The 14,992-nt window shown below is 41.2% G+C and overlaps 2 protein-coding genes across 3 annotated transcripts; one reads left to right on the top strand and one right to left on the bottom strand.

Moving 5' to 3' along the window:
- Positions 1–4: 4 nt before the first annotated feature.
- napaa (N-ethylmaleimide-sensitive factor attachment protein, alpha a) lies at positions 5–8,300 on the top strand. The gene is made up of 11 exons (XM_023988066.2): positions 5–208; positions 1,520–1,602; positions 1,699–1,815; positions 2,003–2,049; positions 2,203–2,280; positions 2,593–2,648; positions 2,778–2,862; positions 6,564–6,668; positions 6,754–6,822; positions 6,990–7,040; positions 7,120–8,300. The coding sequence occupies exons 1-11, from the start codon at positions 114–116 to the stop codon at positions 7,219–7,221; spliced, it is 888 nt and encodes a 295-aa protein (XP_023843834.1). The 5' UTR covers positions 5–113; the 3' UTR covers positions 7,222–8,300.
- A 370-nt stretch (positions 8,301–8,670) lies between these two features.
- Positions 8,671–14,972, bottom strand: rsph4a (radial spoke head component 4A). Of its 2 annotated transcripts, XM_023988067.2 has the most exons (7): positions 14,560–14,972; positions 14,263–14,482; positions 10,249–10,539; positions 9,710–10,159; positions 9,453–9,594; positions 9,205–9,322; positions 8,671–9,086 (listed from the first exon to the last, which is right to left on the bottom strand). In XM_023988067.2, the coding sequence occupies exons 1-7, from the start codon at positions 14,658–14,660 to the stop codon at positions 8,855–8,857; spliced, it is 1,554 nt and encodes a 517-aa protein (XP_023843835.1). In that variant the 5' UTR covers positions 14,661–14,972; the 3' UTR covers positions 8,671–8,854. The 2 variants fall into 2 exon arrangements, with proteins under 2 accessions (XP_023843835.1, XP_023843836.1); XM_023988068.2 differs by lacking the exons at positions 14,263–14,482; positions 14,560–14,972 and adding an exon at positions 10,663–11,464 and having other exon boundaries at positions 8,672–9,086.
- Positions 14,973–14,992: the final 20 nt, after the last annotated feature.

Genomic DNA, 14,992 nt, shown 5'->3' on the forward strand with positions numbered 1-14,992 from the left:
GTGTGACGTGACGCGTAGTTAAGCATAAATACATTTTACTGAGTTTACTGTTTTCTGCAGTGGATACCACGTACGATTTTCAGAGCTCACGAATAATAATTTGTTTTAAAAAGATGGATAATTCCGGGAAAGAGAAGGAGGCTTTGACTCTCATGGCCGAGGCTGATAAAAAMATGAAATCCTCACGAGGATTTGGGACGTTGTTCGGGTAAACGCAAACTAGCCTAGCTAACCTTTAGTAGCTATCGTTCGCGTGTTTGTTTTGTATTAGTTAACGTTCGCTACTTGTTCCAGATCCCATACATTTATTTTAACATGAAAGAATGTAGCTGCGAAACACAATAAAAACCACTAAAATAATAACGTTATGTACAGTGACGATAACATTAACTAACTAGTTATGTCACACACACACACACCAAATGTTTAGCCGCAGTCTACTCAGATTCCCTATTCATCTGTGGTCTACTGACAGTGTTGTCATGTCACTTTGCTGGCTCCACCTGTTAAATGGTTTAGCCAACTCCTTTCCCCCCCCAAAGTTTTTAAACAAGATAATGACAACAACAACATATCTCTGTTCCTTTTCTCTTTCATGAGTTAACGTTAGTTGTTTTGCATCATCTCTTTTTTTTTGTTGCTTCTCTTTTTGAATGATCTTTATTCCATATCATATCATAATCATATTATTAGGATTTTATTTCCTATATATTTCTCTAGTTTTTGTAATCAAACGAGGAKATTAGCATCAAAACATTACATTTACATTAAATATTACAAAAAGGATTTGAGATTGATTGTAAGGAAAGTTAAAATATCGAGAATATCCCATAATTTCCCCCCTCCGCTTTCTTAATCATAAACTTTGTTAACATCCAATTGGCAACAGATTTTCATGCTACTATTCAAAAATCCGCATTAAAAACTATATGTGCATTTCCCCAACAGAGATGTTTCCATCAAATTGGACTTGTTGCAGATAAAAGGCATGTGCGCTATGACGTAGTGCAAATAAAATACATTTTGCGGTTAAATTCCCATGTACGGAATAAAACATACACGTTAAATGGGTTTCCATCGCATTTTCCACTCTACTGATGGTTATATCACACTTTTTGTTGTTGCTTTATATATTCTGCTATTGGCAAGTGCGCTCTAGCCCACAGCACTATCGAGGGTGTTATTCTGGTGACGCTATACTCGATTTTTGGCTTCCATTTGACAAACAGAAATAGTCTCGCTCTTTTGTCCATAATAATAATCTCATCATGTAGGCTATATGTGCACTCTAGCCATCAGCGCTGTTGGTTAGAACCACGTGCCAATACCAGAGTTGGCACACTGCATATTGTTTTTAAACGATTTTTTGAATATTTGCATTAAAATCTGTCTCCAATTGGATGGGAAAAAATATCGGGAACACCTTTTTTTGTCTTGTTCCTTCGTTGTCATGACCAACATGTTTTGATAGTGATATGTAGTATTAGGTCTAAATAAAWTTTTCTGTCTATTTCTCCAGAGGTTCATCCCGCAAGTATGAGGAAGCCTGTGACATGTATGTGAGGGCAGCAAACATGTTCAAAATGGCCAAGAATTGGAGTGGTAAGATTTGGTTAGAATTGAATAGTGTACATTTAGAACTGCAAGGGGTGTGTGGGGTGTAACCAACATAATATCTTGGTTCATATTTTGTTCCAGCTGCTGGCAACGCATTCTCTCAAGCAGCACACCTTCATCTGCAGATGGACAACAAACTTGATGGAGCCATCAATTTCCTTGATGCAGGCAATGCTTTCAAAAAAGCAGACCCACAGGGTACATCCTGTTTTACTTTACACTCTGAAAAAGATTACAGTTGCATTGTCAACATTTATTGGGGTTATGGGACAGACATATATACATGTTATTATATTCTCAAGGATTGAAAAATGTATGCCACTGTATATGCCCTATTATAATGTAACTTTGGGTTTCTAATTGAATGTACTTTTTATCTCCACAGAGGCCATCAACTGCCTGAACCAAGCCATTGAAATTTACACAGACATGGTGAGAAGCTGGGAGAATTTCTGCATTCACTACACAGTGTAATATTAAAGAAGTAAATCTCAAGCCTGCTCAATGATAGACAGTTGTGCCAAGTGTTCAGGAGCACTAGTTGTATGGTGTGTTGATTATTATTTCACCTCTTCTTGTCTGCAGGGCCGTTTCACCATCGCAGCCAAACACCACATATCTATTGCTGAGATCTACGAGAGTGAGCTATTAGATGTTGATAAGGCCAGTCACTCATAAGAGCCTAATAGAGAATGTAGTATCCTGTAATGTATTTGATCTTTTATTTTTTATTTAACCTTTATTTAAGTAGTCAAGTCAGTTAAGAACAAATTCTTATTTACAATGACAGCCTACACCGGCCAAACCCGGACGACGCTGGGCCAATTGTGCGCTGACCTATGGGACTCTCAGTCACGGCCGGTTGTGATACAGCCTGGATGTACTGTTTTCATAGATCTTTCGCTCATATTTCAGCCTTTGATATCAATGAGAGGCCAGGAAAAGTAAATGTGATTWTTTTTTTTTTATCCACAGGCCATTTGTCACTATGAACAGGCAGCAGATTACTACAAAGGGGAAGAGTCAAAGAGGTATTTTAACGTTCTTGCATAATCCCTTATGGGATTTACTGGTGTATTCCATCCCAATTTTCATACTCTTCTCTTGGTGTTGTGTAAATGTCTTTTGAACTGATTATTTACTTGCCAATCTCATTGTAGTGCTGCAAATAAATGCCTTCTGAAAGTTGCCACCTACACTGCCCAACTGGAACAGTACCAGAAAGCCATTGACATTTATGAACAGGTGTGTATTAACTCATGTACATTGCATTCAGAAAGGATTCAGACCCCTTGACTTTTTCCACATTTTGTTACGTTACAGCCTTATTTGAAAATGTATTAAATCGTTTTTTCCCCCTCATCAATCTACACACAATACCCCATAATAACAAAGTGAAAACAGGTTTTTAGAAATACTTTAGTTACATAAGTATTCAGACCCTTTGCTATGAGACTTGAAATTGAGCTCCGGTGCATCCTGTTTCCATTGATCATCCTTGAGATGTTTCTACAACTTGAATGGAGTCCACCTGTGGTAAATTCAATTGATTGGTCATYATTTGGAAAGGCACACAAGCCATGAGGTCAAAGAAATTGTCTGTAGAGCTCTGAGAGAGGATTGTGTCGTGGCACAGATCTGGGGAAGGGTAGCAAAATATTTCTGCAGCATTGAAGGCCCTCAAGAACACAGTGGCCTCCATTATTCTTAAATGGAAGAAGTTTGTAACCACCAAGAATCTTCCTAGAGCTGGCCGCCCGGGAAAACTGAGCAATTGTGGGAGAATGTTCTTGGTCTGACAGAGCTCCAGAGTTCCTCTGTGGAGATGGGAGAACCTTCCAGAAGGACAACCATCTCTGCAGTACTCCACCTTTATGGTAGTGGCCAGACGGAAACCACTCCTCAGTAAAAGGCATATGACAGTCCGTTTGGTGTTTGCCAAAAGGCTCCTAAAGGACACTCTCACCATGAGAAACAAGATCAAATTGTATTTGTTATATGCGCCGAATACAACCTTACCGTGAAATGCTTACTTACAAGCCTTTAACCAACAATGCAGTTCAAGAAATAGAGTTAAGAAAATATTTACTAAATAAACTAAAGTGAATAAAAWAAAAAAAAGTAGCACAAGAACATTACATGTCAATATTGAGGCGGGGGTACAATTTAGTCGAGGTAATTTGTAAAGTGACTATGCATAGTGTCGTGTCTTTGGCTATGCCAGATTAATTGCTATGACATGCTATTCTATAAAATAATTTCTCTGTAATTAATATCACCTGATTGAACTAATCATGTAAATGTAATTAACTAGAGAGGGACACCACGAAATAATATTTATAGAGCTGTTATCTTCCGAATAAACTCTTAAAGATTTAGTAATATTTTACATCCATAGCCGTCAATATTAATCATCTTACTTCAGTCTCATATTCTGAAAGTTGTAAATTCTTGGTTATCTGCAAGAATCCTGGCTAACAAGTTGAATCAGCAATACAAAATTGGGTTTAATTATTTATTTACTAAATACCTAACTAATCACACAGAATCACACATACACAATTAAATCATAACTTGATTACAAATTGCCGTCATAAAGGAAAACGTCCCTAGCGGGCGGAACAGATATGACAGCTTGTTACACWAAGYAAAGGGGCGGGATTTTWGTGAAAGAGCGGGAGACTGGAACAGAGGSGAAGCTGTGCTATCGTAAATACAGTATCTTATGCATTCTAAATTACCGCRCATTTGGAAAAGGAAAATGCAATAAATATTTACTCTGAGCTGCGCTTCAGTAGGTTGGTGGTAGATGGAAGACCGGGTTGCCAAACCGAGTCCTCTGTCCTTTGAAGAATGTCTCTGGTGGTCACTGTCGTAGTAACGTTGTGTAGTAGACGGGATACTCTGACTGTCCTTCCTAACCTGCGTTTGTAGCAGCTGTTGCTAACTCAACGGCTAGGAGGTATCACTTCTGTAGTGAATACGAGTTCAAAGTTCATACCATTCACAACCAAAGTCCATGCTGATGTTGGCTTAGTTTTGTAGTTATTATCTGAACCATTCTGACATCGGATCATCATCCTAATGTACCCGGAACAGGAAGTTATATTTTTGTCAATGGCTTTATATAGTGGAGGGAGAGGGGTGTGTCTGAAAAGTTTATAACCCATGTCTCTTCACAGGGGCGGGCCCCTGGTTGAGCAGAAGCCCAAACTTGTGAAAACCCAAATCTCTCATTCGGAAGCTAAAATTACATTTAATCTCTTCACAAATAATTTCACATTCAAACATTTGAATTAAACAACAATTCCATGTGAATCCGATACCTCTGATGTTTAGACTTTCCACAGTAGAGTTTATGTCATTCTATCATTGATGAGAATGTGTCAGAGGGCACCCGAACTGACATAATATACCTTAAGTACCACCGCATATGTTCAGTTGGTCGGATTACCAGAATATAGTTCATTTCCCCCCAACTTCTGATGTTCCCAGAATCTCTATGTTAACCAAAGGGGCTTTCTAATGTCACATCAGTAGGGAAGAGGAACGGGGGAGGGGGGAAAGAGGTATTTATGACTGTCATAAACCTACCACCCATAAACAGCGAGTAGCAGCAGTGTAAAAACAAAGAGGGGGGGGGGGTCTCAATGTAAATAGTCTGGGTGGCCATTTGATTGAATTGTTCAGCAGTCTTATGGCTTGGGGGTAGAAGCTGTTAAGGAGCCTTTTGGTCCTAGACTTGGCTCTCCGGTAGCAGAGAGAACAGTCTGTGACTGGAGTCTTTGACAATTTTTTGGGGCCTTCCTCTGACACCGCCTAGTATATAGGTCCTGGATGTCAGGAGTCTTGGCCCCAGTGATTTACTGGGCTGTACCTACTACCCTCTGTAGCGCCTTACGGTCAGATGCCGAGCAGTTGCCATATAGGCGGTGATACAACCAGTCAGGATGCTCTCGATGGTGCAGCTGTAGAACTTTTTGAGGATCTGGGAACCCATGCCAAATCTTTTCAGTCTCCTGAGGGAGAAAAGGTGTTGTCGTGCGCTCTTTACGACTGTCTTGGTGTGTTTGCACCATGATAGTTCGTTGGTGATGTGGACACTAAGGAACCTGAAATTCTCGACCCGAGAATGTAATGTCCGGTTGGTAGGATAGTCTTGATTGTAGATCGCCCAGTTTGTTTTCCAATGATGGCACGCCATTATATTGCCTACCAAAGCTGTCTGATGAAACCAAGATTGATCTCTTTGGCCTGAATGCCAAGCGTCGCGTCTGGAGGAAACCTGGCACCATCCCTACGGCGAGGCATGATGGTGGCAGCATCATGCTGTGGGGATGTTTTTCAGTGGCAGGGACTGCGGGGACGGTTCACCTTCCAACAGGACAACGACCCTAAGCACACAGCCAAGACAACACAGGAGTGGCTTCGGGACAAGTCTCTGAATGTCCTTGAGTGGCCCAGCCAGAGGCCGTACTTGAACCCGAGCGAACATCTCTGGAGAGACCTGCGATGTTCCCCATCCAACCTGACAGAGCTTGAGAGGCTCTGCAGAGAAGAATGCGAGAAACTCCCCAAATGCAGGTTTTCCAAGCTTGTAATGTCATACCCAAGAAGACTCGAGACTGTAATTTCTGCCAAAGGTGCCTCAACAAACAAAGTACTGATTTAAAGGGTCTGAATGGTTATGTAAAGGTGATATTTTTTTATACATTTGCAAATAAATCTAAACCTGTTTTTGCTTTTGTCATTATGAGGTGTTGTGCATAGATTGAGATTTTTTAAATCCATTTTAGAATAAGGCTGTAACGTAACAAAATGTGGAAAAAGTCAAGGGGTCGGAATACTTTCCGAATGCACTGTATATTATGGTGATTTAAATCACCAATTAACTTAGTGGGCTTTCCCAATTACCTCATTATGAGTTTGTTTTGTGTAATTCCTAGATCGGAACTTATGCAATGGACAGCGTCCTGTTGAAGTATGGCGCTAAAGACCACTTCTTCAAAGCAGCTCTTTGTCACTTCTGTGTGGACATGCTTAATGCAAGGGTGAGCCTTTTATTTCTGTATACCTACATCACACAGCCTCTATGTACTAGTTTTGACCCTGTTCATATCTCTTGTCTACCAACAGCTGTCTGTACAGAGATATGAGGATATGTTTCCAGCCTTCTCAGATGCTAGAGAGTGCAAACTGGTTAAGGTAAGTCTATTGTGTTTCAAAGTTAAACAGCTCTTTAAATGGCTTTTTATCTGAGTGCATACTGAATATAACATTTATGGTTATTTGTAGTAGAAACCAAAAATAAAACATGGCATTTCCTGGGTGTTATATTGTATACAAAACATGGCTTATGCTTATTTTAACAGAAACTTCTAGATGCATATGAGGAGCAGGATGTTGACGCATTCACTGATGCGGTAGGTTTTTCTTATACTTGCCATTCCATGATAACTGAATTATGTTTGTCTATTAAACCATTTCTACTTCTCTTAACAGGTGAAGGACTTTGACTCCATCTCAAGATTGGATCAGTGGAACACTACTATGTTACTGAGGATAAAGAAACAAATACAGGATGACGAGAGCGACCTTCGCTAATCCCCTCCCCTCTTCTAATCCATCAGAACTAATCATCATCTCCCTCACTACTCCTGGAACTTTATCACATCACAGTCCTGAATAACTTACCAATCTTAAATGTTTCTCTCTGAGTGTTTTCATCCTTTAATCACCAGGCATTGAACCCTTTAGTGTTTCATAACTGTCTATCCACTTCTTAATCTGTGTGATGTGTTGTCAAGCAATAAGGGTTCTGGCCCAGACCCCAAAGAACTACTGGCTAAAACCTGTGTAGAATAGCACCAAGTAGATAAAGGTGGAGCCTACTGTACTAGCTAGCCCATCCAAATGAGGTGGATAATAACTTTGTTATAGTTTATTTCTGTTGTGTTGTTTTCTGTAATAGTAACTCCACACAACTGTCTTAAGTGTTAATGGTTTTAGGTCATGTCTGACCTGGATATTTCCAGGGCAACAGTATATTCTACTAGAACATACAGTATATGTCTTAAATTGGTTAGTTAATTAAAAACAGTGTATTAGTCATAAGTTGAYGCTTCTACTTTTAAATATATTGGTCATTGCTCAATTATGCTGCTGTTGTGTTACACAATAGCAAAGTCTCATCAGCCAAAAATGTTTTAGTTGCTATCTTATATTGAATTAAGACTTTGGAAGAGATGGAACACATGTTTTTAACTCTGTTGATGAGTATAATTATTTCAGTGTGTCTACTAGCAGCCATTCCCCTTTTAATTATCTGAACTGTGAACATTTTGAATTTTGTTTTATTATTATACTGTAGATACTATTTTTATGTTGTCATTCCAAAGGGGATCTCTTTAAATTCCTACACAGGAAGCTGGATTACCTCAGTGCTATTGGCAGAACTAGGATGATTCCATGGATTAACCTGTATTATCCCATGTTTTATTTATTTCACATCTTGATTAAACATTTGMTTTTCAATTATATTCTGGCTTGATTAATAACAGGTAACATGTTGTACATGTACATTAAAGTATGCATTACTCAAACAGCTGTTTTACACAGCTACAGATGACTGTGATTGAAGGATGTGCAAGTTTGCAGTGAAACAATAAAAGCAGTTCATTATCCATATAATTGTCTGCCTCATTTGATCTACAGAATGGAGTTTAACCTAATTCCCTGGGATGGCAGATTAATCAAATATGAATTAGATTTTTGACCTCAGACTTGTATTGCATTACATTACATGTTTTGTTGTAATGCAAAATACATTTTTTAAATTATGTATTTTTCTTATTCTCTGTAGTTTCTGTCATGCTCATTTATGGTTATAGAGATATCTTATTGAAGGAACACCCCACACATTCTGACAGGAGTTATCATTGAGGTAATGAGTTCCTTGTCCGCTTCATATTGAAATTAATAAACAGTGAAGTCTGCCATGCCAACACATCTGACTACGGTCTGATGTCCAAGAAAGATTATTAAACAAAAAGATGTGAATTAAATGCACAAACATAATTTTCTCAGTTCATCTTCAAAAACAGCTTTGTGATTGTAAAAAAAAAAGAGGCACAGGACATTGCTCTGCGAATTGTTTAATTTGTGATACCTTGACAAGTTATGGCTTTAGTCAACAGTCAATTTTGTAATGTAGTGTCTGTTTCCTACAAAGTCTTCCTCAATCATCATCCTCCTCTTCATCTCCACCCAGGCCCCCTGTCTCATCTTGGGCAGCCTTCTGCTCCTCCAGGGCTGCTTTCAGGGCCTGCTCTTCCTCCAGACTGGGGTCCAGAGCCTCTGTGATCTCTGGCCCGCTGGTGTATTCTCGCTGGGGCATTGTTGGAAAAGTTGGAGTGTAGACTTCCCCTGCAAATTTCAGGCCCCAGCCAAAGTATATGTTCTCAAACTTCCTAAATTAGGAAACAAAAACATTTATTTGATTGGGGATGTTGTCTATGCCACGGTTACAACAACATATAACAAAACATTCCCTGAATAACATTCAGAAAATAAAGAACCCAAACTTACTTTCCACTGGCATAAGCATAAGCCCCTGGCCAGAGGTTGGAGCGTAGCACTGCAACAGCAAACTGAGAGATGAGGGTGGAGGACATCTTGGAGCTCCAGGGAGGGGTGGTGGTAATCTCTGAAATGCACATACAAGCAAACAGTCAAAATTTGTTTAATACATAAATTGTTTTATAACATGCTACCAGAATCGAGTGAAAATGTCTCTTCACCTTATCGTAGGCCAACACAGACTAGAATAGACTGACCTGCATCCTCAGAGAGTGGTGTGAGGAGGGGGGGGCCCACCTCTGGCTCAGGCTCATCAGCCTCCTCCTTCACCTCTTCATCTGCTTCCTCCTCAAAGTCATCCTCAGGCTTCTCAGCCAGGTTCACCCACACACAGCGACCCTAGGAGAGGCCATATGATAATTTACAGGGCAAAAAAAAAAATGGTCTGGAGCATACCTGAAAATTGTTGATCAAAATCACACAGAAAAAATGAATGTTTTTAAGTCAGAGTTACCTGTTGGAGAATGTGCTGGACATGATGCACCCAGGTGGATAGAGATTCTGCCATTTCAGGAACAGGAATACCCTCAAAGTCAGGATTCTCTTCAAAGCTGTCTCGGGCTCCCTCCTCTTCCTCCTCACCTTCCTCCTCTCCAAACTGGTAGAACCCAAGGGGACTGACCTGTGTGCTGGCAGAGATGCGAGCAATTTGGGCTCGCAAATAGTTAGCCTCATTGCCAGGGAAAGGAGGATAGCTAACAATGGGGGCTTCCAGTCTCCCTGTGAAGAATTTGCGGATGTGGCGCGCAGCTGTAATCTGGGTAGGAGTGACAGTGGGCAGCCTCATCCAGGGAAGGCCAGGCTCTCTGCACACAAAGTAAGTGAATTTGTTCACACCTGTGCGGTTGTCCTCCTTTGGCACCACAGGTGGCGGCTTGAAAGTGGATCTTGGGAGTGTATCAATCTAAAAAGTAAAGTCATTATACATTTTTCATAAAAGAAGAAACGTAATATGAAAGCAACATAGTCAGACAGATTTTTTCAGTAACTCACCACTTCCACCATCTCAGCTTCCTCATCATCATCCCGAGGTTCTCCTTCTGCGTCTTCCGCTGTTTCCTCATGAATCCCTTCCTCCTCATCTCTGTACTCACCCTCAGCAACAAGATAGTTGCCCTCAGTGCCCAGGATCTTACCCCAGAGTCGGCAGCGTGCTAGTGGTTGGGAATTTACCAACTGCTTGAGTGCCAGAAAAACCTTCAGCATCTCCTCTCTGCCCAGTCCCACTCCAGCCTGCTCCAGTAAAAAGCCAACTTCACTCACATTGGGGAGCGGTGTTTCTACCTAATGAGACATAGACACATTGAAATAATTATTGATCACACTATACAACTTGCTCATCCAATCCCCAGATCAGTCTTGGTAAAGTGAATGTGCAAGGACTACTATCGTAATTAGTTTTCTTACCAGTTCCTCCTCTTGGTAAAGTGATCTGATTTTGGAAAAGAAAATGAGGGGTGTCGCTGCGCAGAAATATATAAAAAACATTGGAATGGAACTTTATTTTACCATCAATTTTCACTATAGCACTTATCAGGGCCGGTACTTGCCGTTCTGCCAGACCAATGCTGCCCCGAAAACTAGAACAGTCCCTTTAAGCAAAATGAAAGGTGAAAATATATTTTCTGAGTGTTTAAAATAATATTTTCCAGGACGTTGAAAATASATATTTTTCGGACGTTGAAAAATACGTATTTTCCGGATGTTGGAATCAGGTTCGTTTTTGGTTCTGAATGCAAGTTGAAAATAAGTAATTTATAGACATATGTTTGGGCCAAATCAAGGCTGGTCCAGACTGGACAAAATCACCAAAAATAGACCTCTATGATTGGTCAATGTCTGGTTCAGATTTGGTCCAGACCAAACCAAAAATCAATGACCGTGGGCATTGAAATAAAGGCCAGTCTGGACCACACATCGACGTCTATGACTGGTTCAGATTTGTTCCGGACCGGACCAAAAACCAATGTGGATGTGGATGTGGAAATCAAGGCCGGTCCGTAACTGCACCAAAAAAGACATCGAAAGGCGTCGCCCGGCCGTGCTTACTGAGATGTAGCCCACAGTGTTGCCTGAAATTTAATTTTATGAATTCTCATCTGTGGTAAGCCTACCGTTTGTAAAACACAAACAAAGAAGTCCAAAAAACGTCGGCTCGTGCTTACTGAGGTGTAGACTACCATTTCGGCCCGCAATTTAATTTTATGAATGCCCATCCATGTGGTATAGGCTCAGCGTTTGTAAAACAGGCCATTACATCGGCTTTATTAGTCCTGATTCCTGTGACTAATCAATTTGGCTATTTAAGCTCTGAATATCTCCTACCAAAAGTTATAAGGAGTTATAGGGAGCCTATTTGCTATGTGTTTACACAGCGGGAAATGCAGAATAATTGTATTTTTCGTTATGATCAGCTTGTCAAAAATCTACTGATACAAACAGGAAACCACACTGATCATGACAATGGGGTGAAACTCAAGGACAACAGTTGTCATTGTCCATTCCATATTGTCCATTTTACTTTGACCTGTGCTGTTTTTAGTGTATGTTGTTTGTTAAAATGACAGCGCTTTTTTTATTTGATTGAGTGCCATTTAGGTTAGGCTATTTGATCTGAAAAACCTGCATGATGTAAAAAGTGTCTCATTACATTGTCATACATTTTATCTCCAGCCTGTAGGCGAATGAAAAGGTCACAAACTATTTCTACCATGTCCTATATCTGCTACATGATTTATGTTAGATTTTTAGATTAGATTTTTTGACGGAACGTTGGTAGAGCGCTGCAGCGATGCATCTCTCCAAAAGCACCCTGGAGAGGCGCGCTGGGAATGGACAAGCAAAATATTTTGCGGKATCAACGCACTAAATATTTTGCGGCACAGGGCGACATCAGCGCACACCTAAAAAGCACATATGCCACTGTTTGAGAGAAATTGTCATTCTTTTTTGACAGAATTATGTGAGTTTTTTGTGTTGTTGTTGGTGGTGCGTATCGGCAAGTTTAGCTCATAAAATGCCACCCTCATCAATATGCCACCATAGGCGGCTGCCCGTGCCCAATGAGCGGACCCGCAGTGAGTACTTTCAAGTACTTGTATTAATTATAACACAGAAATGTATTACCCCTCCACCGTTTTATTAATCTTAGCCTATTTAGTCATTTTTTAATCACCCATGTTTGGTAGCCTATGCTGTTGGATGCACTTTCTAACCATGGGCATGGTTGATCATGCGGTGGTTACAATGTATCACTAACCAAACGTTCTCATAAAAGGTCGGCTGCAAAGCCGCTGGAGCAAACGAGTTGGGTACAGGGATATACAGCATGTTTACATGCGAATACAGCGTTTTATTATTGATAGGATGGCTAAATCAGCCTCAATTTAACATCAGAGTTGCTTTTTTCTTTCTGAGGACTAACCAGGGACATTTCCGGGGACAGCTCTAGACAAGACACCTAAATCGGGGTCGTCACTGGTTACCACAGCCACAAAGAGATATTTCTAAAATGTATCTTCTTAAAATCAAATTTTAAACCTAACCCCACTGCTAACCTTATGCCTAACCCTAACCTTAAATTAAGACCAAAAAGTACATTTTTTCCCACAATGTATTTTTACAATATWGACGTTGTGGCTGTGGTAAATAGGTCGTTCAGTTTGCTGAACAACACGTTTTCCCAAAAACGTTCCTGAACAGACTTTGATATACACTACATGACCAAAAGTATGTGGTCACCTGCTCATTGAACATCTCATTCCAAAATCATGGGCATTAATATGGAGTTGGTCCTCGCCTTTGTTGCTATAAAAGCCCCCACTCTTCTGGGAAGGCTTTCCACTAGATGTTGGAACATTGCTGTGGGAACTTGCTTCCATTCAGCCACAAGAGCATTAGTGAGGTCTGGCTGTGTTGGGCAATTAGGCCTGGTTCGCAGTCGGCGTTCCAATTCATCCTAAAGGTGTTTGATGGGGTTGAGGTCAGGGCTATGTGCAGGCCAGTCAAGTTTTTCCACACCGATCTCGACAAACCATTTCTGTATGGACCTCGCTTTGTGCACGGGGGCATTGTCATGCTGAAATAGGAAAGGGCCTTCCCCAAACTGTTGCCACAAAGTTGGAAGCACAGAATCGTCTAGAATGTCAATGTATGCTGTAGCGTTAAGATTTCCCTTCACTGGAACTAAGGGGCCTAGCCTGAACCAAAAAAACAGCCCCAGAACATTATTCCTCCAACAAACTTCACAGTTGGCACTATGCATTCAGGCAGGTTGCGTTCTCCTGGAATCCTCCAAACCCAGATTCATCCATCGGACTGTCAGATGGTGAAGCGTGACTCATCACTCCAGAGAACACGTTTCCACTGCTCCAGAGTCCAATGGCGGTGAACTTTACATCACTCCAGCCGTCGCTTGGCATTGTGCTTGTGTGTGGCTGCTCGGCCTTGGAAACCCATTTCATGAAGCTCCCYACGAACAGTTCTTGTGCTTTCGTTGCTTCCAGAGGCAGTTTGGAACTCGGTAGTGAGTGTTGCAACCGAGGACAGACGCGCTTCAGCACTCGGCGGTCCCGTTCTGTGAGCGTGCGCAGCCTACCACTTCACGGCTGAGCCGTTGTTGCTCCTAGACGTTTCCACTTTGCAATAACAGCACTTACAGTTGACCGGGGCAGCTCTAGCAGGGCAGATATTAGACGAACGGACTTGTTGGAAAGGTGGCATCCTATGACGGTGCCACGTTGAAATTCACTGAGCTCTTCCAATACGGGCCATTCTACTGCCAATATTTGTCTATGGAGATTGCATGGCTGTGTGCTCAAATGTATACACCTGTCAGCAACGGGTGTGGCTGAAATAGCTGAATCCACTCATTTGAAGGGGTGTACACATACTTTTTGTATATATTGTGTGTTTGTTTTTCAACAGGTCATTCAGTACTGCAGCGTTTCCGTTCAATTGAACTATCTATTACATTTTTGGTACTGAACGTAGCCCTGGCCACCTTACCTCTTGGTCACCATCATCACTCTCTCCCCGTGAAAACAGCAACATCTGCTGCTCAGCCAGGAGCTGTGCAGCAGCCGACAGAGGTATGTCTCTCAATGTGCTCTGCTTGTCCAGCAGCAATCCCCGCTTCACCTCATGGCTCATGTCTTCAATTACGTCAACCACATTTTCTGGGCGCTCATCCATCACCTTGGTCAGTACCCGTGCAAAATGGTCATAGCTGGAAAGGTTGGAGAAGAGTGTCATACTTCCACGCTAGCATCACCCATCCACTATAGCAATCATACAAATACTCACAGGTTGAGGTTACTTTTTGTGCTATTCTTTAGCATAAAGGCCTTGAAGCAGATCGATGTCTGCTCCCTTTGATTGTTCAGTGGTGCTCCCTCTGACTCCATATTTCTTTCGTTCCCAACAACACAACAGAAAACGGTCCTGTTGTGAAAACTCGCTAACACCCAGTACGCCCCAGTGTCGCGGTTAAGTTTAGGTTGTTCATCATGCGTCAAAATCAACACTTTTCCAAAACATTAAAAAGGCAAATCTCAACATAGCTTTTGAAAATTGCTATCCAAGTTCCTTTCCAGAAAGTCCACATCATCAGTGGCCTGTTTCTAGGGTAAACAATACTGTTGCTGTGCTCGTGGTACTTCATGCATAGAATGTCCACCAGTCGCAGCATATCCTCCACTCCTAACAGTCTTTAAAAACGTAATGACATGCAGGATCT

Source organism: Salvelinus sp. IW2-2015, linkage group LG5 (assembly GCF_002910315.2).
Source record: "Salvelinus sp. IW2-2015 linkage group LG5, ASM291031v2, whole genome shotgun sequence".
In the NCBI taxonomy this organism is placed as follows: domain Eukaryota; kingdom Metazoa; phylum Chordata; class Actinopteri; order Salmoniformes; family Salmonidae; genus Salvelinus; species Salvelinus sp. IW2-2015.